Source organism: Schistosoma mansoni (genome assembly GCF_000237925.1).
Source record: "Schistosoma mansoni, WGS project CABG00000000 data, chromosome 1 unplaced supercontig 0034, strain Puerto Rico, whole genome shotgun sequence".
NCBI classification, from domain to species: domain Eukaryota; kingdom Metazoa; phylum Platyhelminthes; class Trematoda; order Strigeidida; family Schistosomatidae; genus Schistosoma; species Schistosoma mansoni.
Window position 1 is genome coordinate 2,241,953 of NW_017385988.1, and position 20,025 is coordinate 2,261,977.

At 40.1% G+C, this 20,025-nt stretch overlaps 1 protein-coding gene across 1 annotated transcript; it reads right to left on the reverse strand.

The window, feature by feature from the left end:
- Window positions 1-3,383: 3,383 nt before the first annotated feature.
- On the reverse strand, window positions 3,384-16,874 carry Smp_168090 (hypothetical protein; the record flags this gene model as incomplete). The annotated part of the gene is made up of 8 exons (XM_018791916.1): window positions 16,792-16,874; window positions 15,715-15,956; window positions 15,536-15,675; window positions 15,379-15,498; window positions 12,991-13,106; window positions 11,948-12,524; window positions 4,392-4,508; window positions 3,384-3,614 (listed from the first exon to the last, which is right to left on the reverse strand). The coding sequence occupies exons 2-8, from the start codon at window positions 15,893-15,895 to the stop codon at window positions 3,384-3,386; spliced, it is 1,482 nt and encodes a 493-aa protein (XP_018645019.1). The 5' UTR covers window positions 15,896-15,956; window positions 16,792-16,874.
- Between the last annotated feature and the right edge of the window lie 3,151 nt (window positions 16,875-20,025).

Sequence of the window (20,025 nt, forward strand, 5' to 3'; positions counted from 1 at the left end):
TTCCTCCTTTCTTCAATCTTATCCAGTGTACCAGCATGATCTATTCCTTGTGGTGGTGCTTCTTGTAGCCCAGAACCTCCCGACATGTTGAAATGATTGCCTCCTTGGTACCTTTCCAGTTGTTCTCCATTGAGTAGATCATGAAAGGCCTGGAACGTGTTGCTGAGGGCTATCTTGAATTTGTTGAGTTTGTCAGCATCTCGAAGAAAGGCCGTATGAAACTTTTGTGATATTGTCCGCGCCATTGTCCAGTGCTTCTTAAGTTTTAGTTGAAAGCATCTATTGACAACCAAATGACATTCAGATAGACTTTCCGATTTTGGTAGTTCTGACTAATTTCCTAAAAGTTTTACCTGTGGCGTATTTTAGATTAAGTATTCAATGATGACTTATGAGGCTATTTTTATCATTCATTTCAAATAATGCACAAACACTACTCAGATACGTTTGCTAATTAGTATAATTACTGGATTCACTTCACATCTTATAATCAAGATAAAGTTCTTCCAGTTTTCGAGTATTTGTTCAAAAGTTTCAGAAATCAGTATAGAGTAGAAATATTGTTTATCGCTTTACGATCAATTATTTGGATCGGTGTAAAGTAATTAGGGCATGATGATCACGTAAACCCTAACCATTGCCGCGTATTTTAACAGTCGCCCATATACTGTTCGACTAGACGGCTCCGTAAGAACACGGGAGGGAAGAGACACACGTCACTGCATTTTAGTTGTTTCTGCTTACTCTCCCACTGACTGCAGCCCGGACGAAGTGAAAGATGAATTTTAGAAAAAGCTTCCCGAACTTCTTCACAAAGCTGAACATTCAGACATAGTACTCATAGCGGGTAACTTCAATGCCCAAGTAGGCAGCTTAAACCAATAAGAAAGACATGTAGGTGGGTATTTCGGTATTCCGGCTCAGAGATCAGATAATGGGGAACGTCTGTTATAACTGTGCTCAGACAATCGTTTATTTTTAGCAAACACTAATTTTAAGCATAAGGAGAGAAATCGTCTAACACGGCGGCCACCTCCACCAAACCAACGATGGACTCAAATAGACCACATTGCCATCGGTCATCGTTCGAGAGGCTCAGTATAAGACTGTCGCTCGTTCTAGAATACATGTTTAGACTCTGACCATGCTCTAATACGAGCACACATTTCCTTGCGCCTCAGTGGACGCAGAAACACTATACTAAGAAGACCCATTAGAATTGAACTCGGAGGATGAGAAAGCCAAATGAAAGTTCCAGGAACAACTGAGCTCACATCTAGGCAGTTCTGGAAACGAGGCTGACCCAGATGTTGCTTGGAAGGATATACGAACAGCTGTGGGAACAACAGTAACATCTATTAGTAATTTAAACTAAAGGGTTACTAAAAACTAATGGATTTCTTTTAGGTCTACTGCACTGATCGATTCTCGTAAACTCATCCTATCAGGCTCTGAACACGATGAAGAGAGAAAACAAATCAGATCTAGGTTAACCAAAAGTATAAGGAACGACCATGAGCAGTTGTGGGTAACGAAAGCTAAAGAGATGGAAAAGGCAGCGGCTGTAGGCAACACCAGACAACTCTTCAGACTAATAATTTATTTATTTATTTAAACACATACATATTGGTACAAAAGGGCACCAGATACATATGCGCCACACAAAATAATGAAAGTAGGAAGAGAAGGGATGAAAAGATAAGGCGGACTGAAATGTACAACCGGAAGACTCTTTCAGTTAGGAAAGTTAGAACCACTCTTTATGAAGAAAGTAAAAGAAGGCTACAGCAGGATCGCCACTGGCTTCTATTCTGAGCCATATCTGATAACGTCTCTAGCCACTATGTTGCACCATCTCTCGGACCCCAGCCAGGGAGTCGTGAAGGACCAACAGAAGCTAGCCCTTTGCAGCTTTCTTTCATGCCACGACACCATGTCATACACTGACCTCCTCTCCGCTTTTTCCAACCAGTCCCAGAGTCGGCAAATAATGCACGACGTGGAAGTCTCTGGGACGACATTCGTAGAACATGTCCAAGCCACCGAAGTCGGTGTTTCAAGATGGTGACACCAATTGAATTATCGTCTCTGCGCCCGAACACATGATGCCGAACCTCTGCATTACTAACATGGTGCTGCCACTGGATGTCAGCAATCCTTCGGAGACAACGATGATCGAACACAGAGAGTCGTCTAACATCCTCAACTCGGAGAGGCCAGGTTTCACAAGCATAGAGCAAAACTGATCTCACCGACGCGTCGTAGATCCGACCGTTTACAGCCAGACTAACATCACGAAGGCGGCAAAGATGGCCCAGATTGGCATAAGCCGCTCTGGCTTTCATTATACATGCATCAATCTCATCACTCACGCCACTACCAGCACTTATATTGCTACCTAGATACAGGAACTTCTCAACTACTTCAATCTGCTCACCACCCAGGGTGAGTACAGGATGAGAATCCTGCCAGTCTTGTAGGAGTACTTTGCACTTCGATGGTGCAAAGCACATGCCGTACCTGCGGACACTGATTGCCAACCGATTAAGTACGGATTGCATGCCTTAATGAATGGTTGGAGACTCTGTATGACATGGCTCAGAATCGATCACAATGGCGCAAGTGTATACATCTTTATCTTCCCTTAAACTATGAGATTAAAATTGCTTCATATCTTTCTTCCTGTACTATACCCTTATATACTATCTTTTATATATTACCATCATAGAATTAACTACTTCTATGAATTCGGTGTTCATCTTATTGTGCTAATGAGGTATGGCAACTTGGACCGGTGCATATATGTGCCTAGTCCTACGTTGTGACTGAGTGACTGATAAAACATGTGATCAGTTGAGCGAAGCTGATTTGGTATACAGTATCACCGTGTCAACATATAATTAAAAATCAGCATTGCTCTGATTTATGCTATTTGTTGAATAGTAATGTTTCAAAATAAATATTTACACTACATTGGTGCGTAACAAAGAGTTAAGTAGCTAACCGACGAACTTTTTTGAACATAAGAAATAAGTCAAGTATGCTAACAATATAATGAAGTTTTATCTTGAAACGAGTTGTACTAAGATATATGACAAAACCTAAACTCAATCACAAACTATTTAATGGAGACTACGCATTTACATGACACATAGAAAGAGAAACCCTTAGGGTAATTAAGTAGACGCTCACAAAGTATGACGAAATCACAATAAATCGATATCACTTAATAAAAGTCGAATTATTGTATTAACATTTTGAAAAAAACTATAACAGAAGCTTTGCGTATCTGAGACGTCAACTTTTCGTTAGCTTCCGTGAAACCTTAGATACAAGATGGCAACAAAACAAAAAAGGTTTAAGAAACAAAAATTTCTGTTGGTTTATCTTTGAGCATACATTATAAATGGAATACGGAATAGAAAACTTAGATTTTTACATACACTTGTAGGAAGAGCACTAATTTTCTCAGCCAGAGGTCGTTTACTCAATGGCTTCAGTGGATTTGTTGGATGATATGCTTCCACAGAACCATGCAAACCAGCAGCGAATATACATCCTAGTGTAGCCTTTAGGCCACCGAAACCACGATTCCATCCAGAAAGTTGGTTAGTCTAAGTAATATTAACAAATTCAGTGGTAAGTGATATACGGACAAGAACAGTGGAATAGAATATTGACTTTTGAGCTGATAAAAATCAAGATCATGTGGTTTTTGTTTTCTAACACATGACCAACTTAAAATTATGGTTAAACTCAATACTCCTATTGTATTTATTTATTTATTGGTGTAATGTAGCATTCGGCATCCAATTATTCATGATAGTCCATATAAATAGGAAAAACAGACAACAGAATGTGATTGATTTCGAGACATATTCGCTAGTTTTTGTTCAGGCAATTGAGCTGTCTTTGGAGACTCTATCCAGTGATTTCAATATTTCCTACAATACAGCTGGCTCCAAAAGTCAGACAATTCACAGTATTACTTATTGATACGATCGTTTCGAAAATTCTTTCAAACTACTTCAGCTGCGACGTATCGAAGAATCAGCAACTCAATGATCGTACAACACTCCATAGTTGTCTGAGTCGGTAGAAGTATAAAATCTCACAAAATCCCAGTCCTTCGGGAGTTAACACTACAAACCTGACCTCGAAGTAGGTCAATAGATAGTTCCACTACACTCTAATGGCACTTTGAGGCCATCAAAGATATTATTCTCTAACGGACCTGATTTCGGGAAGGGGAATTAGGTGTTTAACTTTAATTGAACAAAACCATTACGTGCACATAAATCTAAATTTTTGCCATCCAACGTAATTTGGTTAAACTAAAAAAAACTATATTAGTAATGGTCATAATTGAGACACTAATAGTCAGAGCTCACATATACACAGTTGAACTGATTTTTGCGAATGTCGAACACGTGAATCCGATTCGGTGGTTCAGCAACCCATAATTCATATTTATCCAGGAGAGACAGCTTTCTTGGGTAACGGCTGAGCTGAAATGTTAAGATAGATGAGAAGTTACTATGGCTACCATATGTAAATTCGTAAAATTTAGTCTTGTGAAACAAAGTACTCGAAAGAGTAATACGTTAATGAAGATAATAGATCAGACCACATGATGTACCTAAATTAATCTGATGTAGTACTGAAATATTCGACATCTAAACATAAAAAATGGACCATAAAGGGGCAGAGTTTAAATAATATGATGTCTGGAATATTACCCTCAATAGTACTTCCGTGCCTAACTAGAGCTCGCGGAGAGTAAACCCGAGAAAACTAGGTTAGTTTAAGACCTGGACGTGGGTTAACAGACCAAATATTTACCCTTCAGCAAATTCTGGAACATAGATACTTTTTGGAAGTCTAATAATAGTTGTATCCCTTGATCTTCAGGCGGCGTTTGACTCCGTTGATCGTGAGATTACGTTGCAGTGATTGACGCTAAAAGGTGCATCAAAGAAGTATATTAACCTTTTTCAGGCTTTCTGTTTGAACACTATTGGTCGAGTCAAAACTTATGGCGAACTGTCATCGGGATTGATTACTTCAAGTGGTGTTCGTCAGGGTTGTCCAACTTACTTTTTTATTCAACTATGTCATAGACATTCTTTCAGAGATAACACACTCATCCTCTAACTTTTCATGAGGTTCCTCTACCAGGAGATTCACTCGACTTATAATACGCAGGTGACATAGTTCTGTTAAGTGAAGACGCTGACAAGGTCCAGTCTTTTGACCACTAAAGCAACAATGTAAGTATGTTTTAGATGTGATTCTTGTTGGGGATGTCAAATCCCCAGAACTTACTTGGTAAATGGCTTAGTTTTGTAATTTTATTTTGAAAATTTGAATTTAGCTGTTTTCGCGCCAAAAGCGCTCTTTTTACCTTCACTTCATATTTCCCACTTGTAAACTATCTTAAACGCTATTGGTCCATTGTTTCTTTGTGTGTGCTATTTACTAATGATGCTCAAGGACAAATTGTTGCTGTATAAATGCGCTTGACTTTTTCCCTTATTCGATTGCTTGTACTCGGCTGCTTGCGGAGTACATACATATTCCCCTACTTGCCTTGGACTTCTTCATCTAGTTAGCGGGGCCCGGGACGACCGATTATATAGCTTATCGTGTCATTGGTTTTCGTTCGTTACCGCGGAATCGATTTAGCTTAAGCATAACAATTGGCGACGGGGACAAAAAAGTGAAAAATGACGCTCCCTTCTGACCGATTGCAGTTGATAATTGACCGACATTTGGAGTTCATGGTCAAACTACGCACACAGCTTCTGGATCACCAATGCTTTGCATATGCGTCGGAAGTGAATGGATTAATCACTGAATTTCACGCAGAGCTAGAAAATGATCGCAGCCTCGATGAATCCTCGATCAGCCGCATCTCAAACGAAACAGCAGTCTCTCAAGAGACGCCCGGTTGTCCAGCACTATCCATTTCCGAAACGTGCACGGTAGTGGATTCAAACACCACTATCCCTGAATTAGCAGGTCCGAACAGTGATGCTCCCAGTTCTCAGCAACATGATGCCATGTCAAATGCTCATGAAATTGCTGCAGTACCAGCCCACGAAGAAACGAGCAACGAAGCGAGCAGTATAGTGGATACAGTGGTGCCAAATGATCCATTATCTGCCAATGAGGTTCCAAAAAAATTCAAGCAACCTGTTTCACAAGAATCAAACGCTAGTGACCTCAAATCAAATGTCGTCGATCCTCATCATCTCGTCAGTTCTAATGGATTCCCTGTTAAATGTGTCAAACATGACAAACATATCGAATTAATAGTAACTTGGCTATATGAGGATCCAACAATTCTCTCCGTAGGAATGCAAACTATTACTTCAGGATTAGTCAGCATCAGCACCTGAACGAATGATAGGGAGTGGAGTATTTGAGCGTATCAACAGCTTCACCTGTCTTGGTAGTCTTATCAGTTCTAATGATCCGGTGTCAAACAAAATCTCTACATGGATTTAGAAAGCGCGATTGACTTTTGCCAACTTTTACCACATGTGGTGTTGGGGAGTAATACATATATCAGCCAAAGGATGAGTTTACTGTGCAGCAGTTTGCTTTATTCTACTTTATGGGCGTGAAACATGACCATTAAGAATAAAGGATATTTGTAGGTTACTAGTATTCAGTCATACGTTTATCGAAGCACTGCTTATGTATTTCGGAACCACCTGATAAACAATGCTTGGGTTAGGAATAAGCCACTAGATAAATAGGGTAAGTCGATTAATAGGTTAGTAAATCTTCATCAAGTGAGGTGTTTGGGATATGTGTTACGTATCGCCAACCTCGACGGGTAGTGTTTTCTGGTCCAGGAGCAGGCTGGAAGAAAGCTAGGGGCGACCAAATCAAAACATATTATCAGTCCATGAAGTCACTGACAATAGCAATGAGCCATGATAATGGGTGTAGACTACCTGGTTGGAGTCCGCGTGATAATCGTAACCAGTGGTCAGATACTTTGATTAACATATCCCAAAATCGTTGGAAATGACACAAATCCATCAACTCTTTGTCCTCACCCAGATTCTAAGCTTCTGAATTCCTCATAATTTTGCCCCTAATTTGAACCTTTTTGAATCGTATCTTTGGTGCCTGACCATTTCTATCACTAATAATACTGCTACTACCTCTACTTTTCTGGAATTTGCTCTATTTTTTATTTATTTATTTAAACACAAATGTTGGTACAAGGAAGCACCAGATAAACATGCGCCTCACAAATCTCATTTGATTTGTGTGAGAGCTGTGATACTGCCCAGGTGCCCAGACTGAAGCAGGTGGTTTTCTTAGGGGGCCACACCCAGAGCCTTTGACCTAAACATCTGATCCACAAGGCAGTGGGGCATCGTGAGGAGATGCAGTCCCATGGTAGCCGGTGACCAAATAATTGGTTCATACGCCACTTGTTCCTTCAGGATCCTGGAGCCCATGTGCACCATTGGTTTGGAATCAGGGTTTTCCAACTCCCCTAGGTGAACTTTCCATGTCCACCAACCCGGTTAAACCGCTGGACATTTGCTTTTCGTCCTCTCACTTTTGTGAACAACACCCCCGCCACGAGAAGGCAGTGAATAGGACTTCCCTGGCAGAGGCTATATATTCACGTGGCCATGTGAGAGTATTTCGAGAGGGAGAGCGGACTCTCCCCACTCTCGGCCTTACCAGGGCATTTGGGGGCTACCTCTACTTTTCTGGAATTTGCTCTAATAATTTTTATCTATCTGAGCTAATGGGGTACGGAGATTTGGACTGAAGTACTAGGTTCCAGTTTGCGACTGGCTCCAAAGGAGTGGTGGATCTTATTTTTGAAGGGAAATAGTTATGAGCAACGAAACATGAGATCATGGAAAAAATAACAACAGGAAACGAGAAATGACTCAAGTGAATGAAACATTGGGGTAGATTGTCCAGTAAAATTAAAGAATATGATTTCGGATAATGGAAGTGGAATCCACAATGAACATCCAGCTAGTGTTTCCACTGATATTTGAAATTAGCATAAACCGCAACTTGTACTGTGTTGTGATAGCTGTCACTTGTAGAACGATCATTTATTTCTCTGTCTAACAGGATGTACTCTTATTATCGGCTTATTGGGTAGAATCGGTCGGGCTTACGTTGAGTCAAATTATTATATGGATGTCATGATACTTATCAATTAAATCATGACATTTTGGTAAAGTTTTGTGATGGAAATTTGTCACTCTAATTCATGCTTATTCAAGTGTTAGATGCATGAAAAACCATAATATGCCGAATAGTAATTCAAATGTAAAAGTATTCAACATCCTAGTAAGCTCAACATACTTTAACCACTACTCTGAAATCTAGAATTCAATAACAATGATTAGTGTAACAGCGACTAAGAACTAATTTATATAACATCAACTTTCAGGCTTGATCTGGTTGAATGATTTTTATGAGGTATATCTGTAAATCCTTATTTTAAATTTGAGACAAAATGTCGACTACGATGAGTGAAATGCTAAATTATCGAACTAATAGTTTACTATATCAAAAAGACAATCTGTTTTCTTCGCAAGACAAGACGATAAAATATTCAATTATTAAGACAAAAATGAATCTTATTTGATCACTAGGGTTACTCCCGACCGTTGCTGCTACCTTGACGTGGTGGTCGGGATTGCCTATCGTGATGAACCAATCGAGCTATACTGGCTGCAATAATTGTTGCTCAAGGTCCCATCATGCCAGACAGGTCGGTTGAAGGGCGGTAAGACTAACAGCAGCAAACCCAAGGTCCGAAGGCGAAGTCGTACTGCTGACTGTACAGAGGTGTGACGGCAGTAAGGTGTTTCCTTCAGACAACCATCATAACAGCGTTGCTGCCTTCCCACAAGGAGGGGTTGGGTTAGAAAAGGTCGACGCTATAAATGCACACCTCGCCATATCCCACGGATATCCGTCTCCGGTGATAAGGTCTCAACAAGTACGGAGCTAACAGAAGAATTACACACAAAAAGGTCGCGTGTGACTGGCCTCAAGCAGTTGTCCCTTGGGCACTGCGGTTACGCTCTCGGGTCACTTAGATCACCTCTAATCCCATTTCCTTTTCAGGTACCCCTAGAAGAACCCTTCCACGGTGTGGGCGAACGGAGGTGATAACTGCCCTCACACCTCTAACAGTACTCAAAATCATTGCATCCATAATCAATCTCATTCTTCAATTCCTACTATTCCGCCTACCTCGACTTTCAACACTAAACTTCCTCTTTCAGTTTCCTCCTCAAGTGTCACCATAGCCAACGATTGGAGAGGCTGGAAAGAAGACTGTCACTCGTTCTAGAATACAAGTTTAGACTCTGACCATGCTCTAATACGAGCACACATTTCCTTGCGCCTCAGTGGACGCAGAAACACTATACTAAGAAGACCCATTAGAATTGAACTCGGAGGATGAGAAAGCCAAATGAAAGTCCCAGGAACAACTGGGCTCACATCTAGACAGTTCTGGAAACGGGGCTGACCCAGATGTTGCTTGGAAGGATATACGAACAGCTGTGGGAACAACAGTAACATCTATTAGTAATTTAAACTAAAGGGTTACTAAAAACTAATGGATTTCTTTTAGGTCTACTGCACTGATCGATTCTCGTAAACTCATCCTATCAGGCTCTGAACACGATGGTTGTCTAAAGGAAACATTGTAGAAGGGTTCTTCTAGGGGTACCTGAAAAGGAAATGGGATTAGAGGTGATCTAAGTGACCCGAGAGCGTAACCGCAGTGCCCAAGGGACAACTGCTTGAGGCCAGTCACACGCGACCTTTTTGTGTGTAATTCTTCTGTTAGCTCCGTACTTGTTGAGACCTTATCACCGGAGACGGATATCCGTGGGATATGGCGAGGTGTGCATTTATAGCGTCGACCTTTTCTAACCCAACCCCTCCTTGTGGGAAGGCAGCAACGCTGTTATGATGGTTGTCTGAAGGAAACACCTTACTGCCGTCACACCTCTGTACAGTCAGCAGTACGACTTCGCCTTCGGACCTTGGGTTTGCTGCTGTTAGTCTTACCGCCCTTCAACCGACCTGTCTGGCATGATGGGACCTTGAGCAACAATTATTGCAGCCAGTATAGCTCGATTGGTTCATCACGATAGGCAATCCCGACCACCACGTCAAGGTAGCAGCAACGGTCGGGATGGTAGCTAGCCTAGAAGCTAGGTCGGTTCGATACTTGCTTGCAACAGAAGTTGCAACTAATTTACTGACATCAATCCGTTGAAGCCGGTCAATTCGTTGGCCACCGAAAAGTAAGGTAAGATTGGCGCAGACCAGGGCATGACCAGAGTCCAGATAGGTACTCCAAAAGAAGCGGCAGTCTTATACACAACCACGCCTGCGGTAGCTGATCGTGATGTGATCAACCTGAGTCCAGGTTTGAGATACAGAGGGAGGACGCCAGGTGGCATATCGGCGATGACTGTACCGGAAGTTAGTGCTAGCCAGAAGCAGGTTGTGGTCTGTGCACAGTTGCAGCAGACGGTCCCCGTTATCTGTCCTGTGACCAACAAGTCCCCATTAGCCACCTAAACGACTCTCTTCTGTGCCTAGACGCCCGACCTGTGCATTCAAGTCTCCAGATAGTACTACAATATCTGTCGAACGCACTTTCTGGAGAAGAACAGTTAACTGGTGGTAGACTTCATCCTTGATTGCATCCGGGCTGCAATCTGTCAGAGTGTAGGCGGAGATGACAAAAAGGCATAGTTTCTCACACCGATTTCTTCTCACTTTGATGGAGCCTTCTAATCTAACAGCACATAACTGGCTGTTATCGGGGATTCAATCGATTGATGCTGCCTCAGCTCTAGCGCTTGGTGCGACACCAACGCCAACAAGACCAGACGAGGATGCCACAGGGTCTCCGGATAAACGCACATAAAACAAGCCTTTGGAAGCGACAGATGGAGATCAAATTTGAAGTACTTCACTAGAGTCTTGAATACGGGTCTCGGATAGACAACAAACTTAGACATTAAGACTTTCTAAAGAAATAGCCAGCCCTATCTGTTGTCTGATCTGCATTAGTGTGCGAACGTTAAAGGAAGCCAGCTTGAATGTTGTACGTGGTTTCAGAAAGACTGATTCAGTATTCGTATTCGGTGGAAGCATTCACTTTCGGCCATACAGTGACTGGAGATCGTTTAGATAGAACAGAGTCTTCACCTTGGGCGAGCTGCTGCATAGTTGAGAAATAGGGATACACAAATTGGGAATAAAAGGGGGTGAATAAGTGACGAGGTAAATAATAGTGTGAATTATCTGACTTTTAATAGGAGAGTGAATAGTATTGTCAGTAGAAATCGTCATTTCATTTGTTTGTGTGAGGGCTGTGATACTACCCGATTGCCGAGACCGAAGCAGGTAGTTTTCTTAGGGGGCCACACTCGGAGCCTTTGACCTAAAGGTCTAACCCACAAAGCAGTGGAGTATCGTGAGGAGATGCAGTCCCATGGTAGCCGGTGACCAATAATTGGTTCATACGTTAATTTTTCCCTAAGGATGCTGGAGCCCATGTACACCATTGGTTTGGAATCAGGGTTTTTCAACTCCCGTAGGTAGATCCTCCACATCCACCAATCCGGTTAAAGCGCCGGACATTTGCTTTTCGTCCTCTCAACTCCATAAACAACACCCTCGCCACAAGAAGGCAGTGAGTAGGACTTTCCTGGAAGAGGCTGTATACGCGTGGCCGTCTGAGAGCATTTCGAGAGGGCGGCCCCTCCCCACTCTCGGCCGTACCAGGGCATTTGGGAGCCTGACGTTCAGCATCAAGTGGACCAACTGAGCTACCATTACAATATATTATGAAAGTTTTTTAACTAGTCAATAGTAAAAAAACTGTTATGACGAAATGGAAGATATTTCTCACCTTGTGTTTGTGAACCGGTTGAGAAACATTTCTCACATCCCAACCAGCAATATACTGATCACTGCTGCCAGTGATTAGATGAACGTTAGAAAATGATTGTTTTGGCGAATGGTTTAGGTCAGCAGGTAGTGAATTATTTTGTATATCCAGTTTGTCACAACTTATTTTGTCTGAATTACACTTTACGGGAAATGATACAGGACTAGGTTCACGACTGTTCAGTACAATACTTTCCATTTCAAACGGATCAATCATACAGTCTCCAAAATTTTCTTCACTTGCTGTTACAGATGATAACTCTGAATGATAATCATATTCTACACATATCTGGTCACAGTTATCACCGCTACCGTTAATACAGTTTTTCATAGTAGAAGTACAGTTTCTTGAAACAGCTGAACGCAAACCATTTTCATATATAGCATCTATGCAAAGAACAGCCTTTTTATGGCACATACGACTTGATGAATTTTGTTCAAACGAACGTATATCCAATAGATAGACATTTCGATCATGTGTACCAACTGCCAAAGTACTGGAATCCAAAAAGCTTGAACACAGTACAGGAGTGCCCAATCTGTAGATAGTAAATGAATGGACAAAATGCATTATCCTCTACTACAAAGATTCAATACAACAGTGATGCGATGATAGCAAATAATACAAATTTATGAGCAGTTGTATTTATATTAAAAGGTAATAAACATTTCCATTAACCCCATTGTGTTAACCAATAAGTAACATTTATTGATCAATTTGTGCAGTATAACAGTTGGGTCATAAAGTGCAAAACGTGATACTATAAAAAGTCGTCATCAAATAAACAATAATAAAGCACATGGGATTAAAAAACTTATCTGATAGTAGCACAACACAGACTTCAGTCAGCTGATTAGATTGTTACTAACTTAAGGTACTATGCTAAAACTGACCTTTTATGATGTAAATAACTAGGAGAAAATCATAAAAAAAGAACAAAGTGACTATAAAAATTGACCTATTATCATTTGCCATCCACTTGAAAAACTTTTCGTAGAACTTACTGGTAAATTGATTGAAATGCTAGTCCAGAATTTGTCAACTTCCATACTCTCAAAGCACCATCCCATGAACCTGTTATGACAACATCATCTGTTGAATTGATAGTCCATATCCAACCCTGAAATATCATTATCAAATTAAATGAAGTGAAATAGAGTGCAATGTAAAATATCGTAGGAATTAATTAGTTTCGATAGGCTGATGTATAACGTGATCTAGAGTAAAAATCGCTTGTTTGTTGGTGAAATGGGTTCTTGGAAAATCCCTTGTTTCAAATAAAATATATTTAAATGGACTTCAAGCTACACAAAAAGGGCTTGAATTTTGACTACGTAATGTTCGAAATATAAGTGGCTGGTTTTCTGAGCAACTTCTCCCGATTGCTCTGCAAATATCCATAATCTTTGCACCACCTTAATATTTTTCAAAACCGTAGGACATATGTTCTTCTGTTTATCTGTTTCTTCAGATTTTAGAAGCTTGGATGCTAGAGAATAATATGGAATAGTGGGAATCTATAACAAATATATATCTCATGTGGAAGAGCACTCCACAACATTTATAGTAACAAAAGACTGGAGAGCTAGAGAAAAATTTTTAAACAATAAACAAACGCAGAAATAAATTGAGTAAAGCTCAATTGTTTAAAATGGAACTACTGATCGAGAAGGGAGTGGAAAGAGAAGCAATGATGTATTCAACTGAGATTTTAAAAATATTTTATGACATAACGAAAAGATATTTGTGTCAGCAAGGCAGAGAAAGATTAATAATCGTGTCCTAAACACATAAGCCAGGTATTTACTCCTAGCAGCAATGCCTCCAGAAGACTTTGGAAGGCTGGAGCCTGGCTGTTTATTAAGTACCTTGAAAGATTTCAAGGTATCAACTTGATGTCCAAGAGATGCTTGGTGATTGTGCTACTAAGCGTATTCCTCCCTCTTGGTTGAAGGCTTTTTGAAAAACGTTTAAAAAGCTTTGGAGATATGCCCTCTAATCTGTCCAGTCAATGTAGCTGCTTTGGGAGGTACATGTAAATTTCTAGACAGAACTGGTAGAGTATTTGTCAACCTCCGATTGAATTACTAAGCAAGTTATTTTACACAGGACTAAGTTTGGCTGCAGGGCAGGTTCTGGCTAATGAAGCGTTAGGCCTTCTGCTGGTTGTGCGTGCAACGTCATCACCTTTGAAGCTAATATGAGTAAATAAAGGTTTTATATTGACAATAGCGACATCCAACTTGCTTTTATTTTTTTTTATATTTACCAATAAATTTCTGTGGACAGAAGTTGTCATTGAGACACTTTTCAATGTTTGCCAATTCCTCTTCCAGTCTGTCAGTGGCACATATTATTTCTACTCTATAAAAGTATTCTGACCAATACCTTCTTGTAAAGGATTGGACAAAAACTATCCGAATCCAAGTATAGACCATTCCAAGTACTTTCTCGACAAACTGAACGTTGAGCTGTCTCGCCTTCTCTCTGTAATACGATACTACCAAAAAGGTGGAGCATGTCGTTCTTTTTGTGCTCCATAGTAAGTCATCTCTCCTAACAGAAGAATAGCAAAGAATGAACCTGTTATTAATATATCCCGAGTATTCCGTTATTTTACTCACTGCTCTTTTAATCCCTGTGTTTTCAAGATAACCCACAAAAATATCTGCGAAAATTGTACCTCTTATTGCAACACCGTCAATTTGACGGTACACTGTTGTTAAACTGAACGTCTTTTGTGCATATAATTAGCAATCGTTTGGATTGACACTGGTAACAGTATATCAGGATGCTGGCCAATATCCCTGTGGTTTCAAGAAGTGATATATTGGTGAACAAGTATGTTATGTAAAAGGCAACCAGAAACGTTTGCATGATTTAGTCTGTCAGGAAATTATAATGAATTTTTTTTATGTATTTTCTGTTGGCCTTAGCTTTTCCGTTAGTCAGCATGCAATTTTATGAAACGGCGAATCGATGATTGACAGGATTGGGTTCAAGGGGACATCATGTTTGTGCACTCGTGGTAAATGTGACACGTAAACAGCTGACGAAATGAAAGGAAGTTATGTTATTGTGCTCAAATCTTTGGTCTTAGTCTCTTCATAACTATTACAAATGATTAAAAACAACTAATTTATACTTCGTGAACACATACCAATGACAACATAAAGAAATATGTATCTGTGTTTTCCTGCGAAGTTCACTATCAAACATTAAATAATATTTATAAGTGCTAAGCAGTGTATGTACTTCTTCGTTAAATTAATCAGTCGCACGAAGAAAACAAACCTAATAGTTTATATTTTAAATAGTTGCTGAGTTGTGTAAAGTATTTAAAATCATATAAAATTATTTCCCAAAATAATGACTACTTGAAAAACACTTACAGAATGACTATGATATTCAGTAAATACAGGGAGCCATGAATTAGAAAACATCCCAGCCTTGAATGAAAATATTGACACCACTCGACCTCTATCACCCATTATAAGTAAATCTGGATGTTTCTGGAATTAAGATTATCAGAAAAATTTCAATGGATACCAGGGGAATATGTAAAGCGTCTATCCCGTGGCTGACCACGTTCAACTTAGATAGACGAATGCAATCAGATGAATTCTCCCCGAAGTTTATACAGCACTTTTCCCGTTCAAAACTTGCCGACGCCCAGTCTATGATCTTCTCTACATTTGATACAGATCAGAATACACAAACAAAGTAACCTGGTAAACAAGGGTAGGTTCCACTCCAAAGACATTGTGAGCGCCATTTCCAATACGACTGCCGACGTAACCAGTAACAAAACTGTGCACACACAGAACATAGCGCAATGAGATCGTTAATCCGCAAATAGGAGCAAATTTGATAAAATAAATCCTGAGGTAAATCCCTGATTTCAACCATTGACTACAAACACAGCAACAATTAAATGCGCGACAGTATTGCCGATCCGAAAAAAAGTAACCTACGAAACAAACCAGATATAGAAATGTAAACTACAAAGTGCATTTCAGTGAAAACAACTCAATAGAAAAACCTAAGAAGAGTAGGTGAATAAATACAAATGTTACTGATGGGTAAATACATCTTAAATCAGACAAGGAATACCACGGAAAACAGCCTTAAGAACTTTTAACGATACCAACGTACTCTGTGACAAATAAAGCTTGTAATTTTACTACCTTTAGCCAACCAATCGACCCCCCAAACCCTGGTATGGTCGAAGGCGGGGAGAGCCTACTCCCCCTCTCGAAACGCTCACATGGCCTCGCATATACAGCCACTGCCAGGAAGGTCTTTCTCACGGTGAGGATGTTGTTTACGAAATTGAGAGGACAAAAAGTGAGTATCCGGTTCCTTAACCGGGTTGGTGGGTACCGAGAGTCCACCTAGGGAAGTTGGAAAATCTTGATTCCAAACCATTAGTGCACATGGGCCCCAGGGTTCTGAGAGGACAAATGGCGAATGAATCTATTGTCGATGACCGGCTACCATGGGACTGCATCTTTCAACAATGCTCCACTGCCCAGTGGATTAGACCTTTGGGTCAAGGGCTTTGGGTGTGGCCCCCTAAGAAAACTACCTGTTTCGGTTTGGGTACACGGGCAGTATCTTAGCCCACACACGAATCAATGATTACTGAGAATGGAAAATTTTCTACCGCTCCAACGCTCATTCAGACAAATCATTTTCTCAATCATCTGATAACACTCATTTTTATTCCTTTTATACTACGTCACTCATGTAATCACATTTATTCTCACTTTGCGTAGTTTGTTTTTCAACTTACAGCAGCTCACCTATGATGGACACCTTGTCCCATTTAAGCGATCTGAAGTCGCTGATAGGTCTAAATTGGAATGCTGCCACCGACTACGAATACCAACCCAATCTTTCTGAAACGGCACGAAAAAAGGCAAGGTAAATAAGTCAGTGCGTTTTCAAACCTGCCCGCCGTTCCCTTTTTGCGACCTTGAACGGCCTGACACGAGGCGGTCATTCCGTATTTGATTTGTTAAGGGTCGGTTGGTTGTCCTCTGGGTTGCACGAATATCAGGTTTCCTTGTATGTAAGTGGTCTTTTGCTGCAGAAAAACCACAAAATCATTTCCAAGAACATATATTTAGCTCTCTCTGTTTTGTAGTGACACGTTGGACCGATTGTTGCCTCGTAACTTCCCAATCTCCCTATTTTCTGAAACCTGGAAGTTGTTAAAGCGTAGAAGACACTTCTGGGACTTGTTCTTGTCGACAGGACAGGTATTATTTAAATGCAAATATAAAAATTCCGGAATATATGTGAAAAAGCCATAGCTAATTCCCGTACCAATCACTAATGACAGTTGGCATATGATAGCCGTACTTGTCCGAAGCGACTGTTTTCGTACTTTAAACGGCGGACAAAACGTAGTAGTGGTATTCCCGCGTTACTGTTACAGGAAAATTCAGATTTACTAGCTCTATCTGATCTAGCAAAAGCTCAGACTTTTGCAAACTATTTTAGTGAAGTCTACTTTACATGTGACCGAGGAAACTGTTCCATTGTTAACCAACCTCAAACCCCGTAAGATACCGGGCCTCGAATGGTTACATCCACGCCTGCTGTTATCTCTTGCGAACATTATTTCAAGACCGCTCGCGACGCTCTTCAACATGTCATTTTCACTCGATCAACTACCTAGAGACTAGAAAGACGCTATAGTCAGTCCTATATTTCAGGAGGATAAGAGACTGATCGTATCTAATTACCAGCCTGTCAGCCTGACCATCAAAGTCGTTAAGTTACCTAAAAATATAATTCGGGTTAAGTTATTAAGTCACATAGATTCGTACAAACTGTTAACCCCCGAGCAACACGGGTTTCGTAAAAAGCGTAACAGCAAAATGTGTTGATATTCTGTCTTAGTTAACCAAACAACCGTTTCCAACATGTTTCCTCATTAACCGCGAACACTCCAATTTGAGTTTAAAGCGTAGGTTGTTGTTTGATGATGTGATGTAATGTGCTTTCAATTATACAGATGATAACACATTCAGTTACATTTTCCAGCTACGAACTAACCTTTCGAACATCTGATCTTAATCTCTAGTTTACTAGAGATTCTACAAGATCTTCAAACTGATGATGGGATTCAACTCCTTACACCTTTGCCTACTGCCTCAGCGTTTGTTATTGTGTCAGAATGTACTAACATAGATAGTAAATTTGCAAAGCGAATGTGAATTGTTTCCATCCAACGTTCTTTATCTTGTCAAATGATGCGTAGGCGTTAAATATCAATGGTAGACGACAGTAGGGAATCAGTCTTCCACAAAATAGGTAATACTTCATCAAGTACATCAAAAATTTATTTTGCACAATCCGCTAACGTCTATCGGTCATGGTTGCCAATATAACCGTCATGAACTCAAAGAAGCAGGCGCTATATAAAGTCAGCAAACTAACATCTACTAATCATTCAAATCCACCTACTGTGACAAATTCCTTCTTTCAGAAGGTTATTTTTAATGAATGTAATATATTAACCTGGCTTACGAAGTCCATACGACAAAAATTTACTCTTCCACGGATTTTACAGTGATAAAATAGTGCTTATTAGTCAAAGGTACGACAGTGGACGAAATGACTAGAAAGTGACCGATCGTAAGATGATTTGCAAGTGGCCTGTGACAGTAACAGACTAGCGTGATGATGTTCAACTTCGTTCTTTAAAACTCAAGCAATTTCAGTAAAAAATGGGTCAGGGGTTATCATTGGTATTTATACAATCATACTGTTGAAATTTATTGGCCCTAAATCAGATCGACGCCCTACATTCGGATATAAATGAGATACAGATTGTAGCTGTAAATAATTCCCCAAAATCAATAGCTTTCTAAGTGTTCGACATTGGATGCTGACCACGTTGTTTAAGTGGACTTGTTTAACTGAAGGCTTTCGGTCATGCATCCTTACCAGATCACGTTTCAACACGGCGTGGGACACAGCTCCTACGTTCGTTAGCCAGCTTATAATAAAGGTTCCTCGATATATTGGTAACGAATCAAATATATCTTTCCTACCTCTTCTCGTCTGACTTCTGATTTCCTTTGGCCGGGAACGATCGATTATAGAAGATACTACTGGTTGCTAGTTGTAAAACTAGAATATCCGTCGTATCCTCAAGATGAATGTCTTCCGCAGAAAGTATGCAGTAGATGACTTAACGGAGGATTTAAAAATACCTTTCATGGACTATGTTACTAATGTTATGGATCATAGATCAGGGAAGAAACTCATTCAGCTTCTGAAAGGTCTAGAAACTCACACAGCCGAAAGCAAATTTCCAACTGACTCTAAAAGGTATGTCCATAATTTCTCGGATGTCGAACTGGATAACGACAAACTAGAAGTATTATCCTTTGGTCTAAAGTTTTGTGATACCCGTAACAATTGTAACCACATGGATACCGATATACAGTTTGAGAATCTATACAGCCAGACAAGTGATTTAGTGGCTAATTCCGATCAACAACTGGAGCACTTTAAATCTACTCTTGTGGACTGTTGCTACCAGTATAAGAACAACAAATTTGATTACAAAAGTATTCTTACAAAAAGGCATAAGGAAGCTATTAACGTACTCCTAAAGGATGAGACGTTATTGATTACGAAACCTGACAAAGGTTCAGGAGCGGTTCTTCCCAATAAAAACGAACATATTGATAAAATGGGGACCATCTTAAATGACAAATTAAAATTTCAAAAAATAACTAACCATAAAGATCTCAATATGAAAATAGAGAAGGAGCTTACTAGTTCGTTGAAGAAGCTCAGAGACAACCAGACTATTTCGTCTGGTTTATATGAAATGATTAAACCAGTTGGAACCTATCTGCCAAGACTGTATGGATTACCAAAGGTACACAAACCGGGGATCCCATTAAGACCTATTTTAGATATATATAACTCTCCTTATCATACTATAGCTAAATGGTTGGTAACTTTATTGAAACCTCTCCACGAAAAGCTGGTAAAACATAATGTCAAGGATG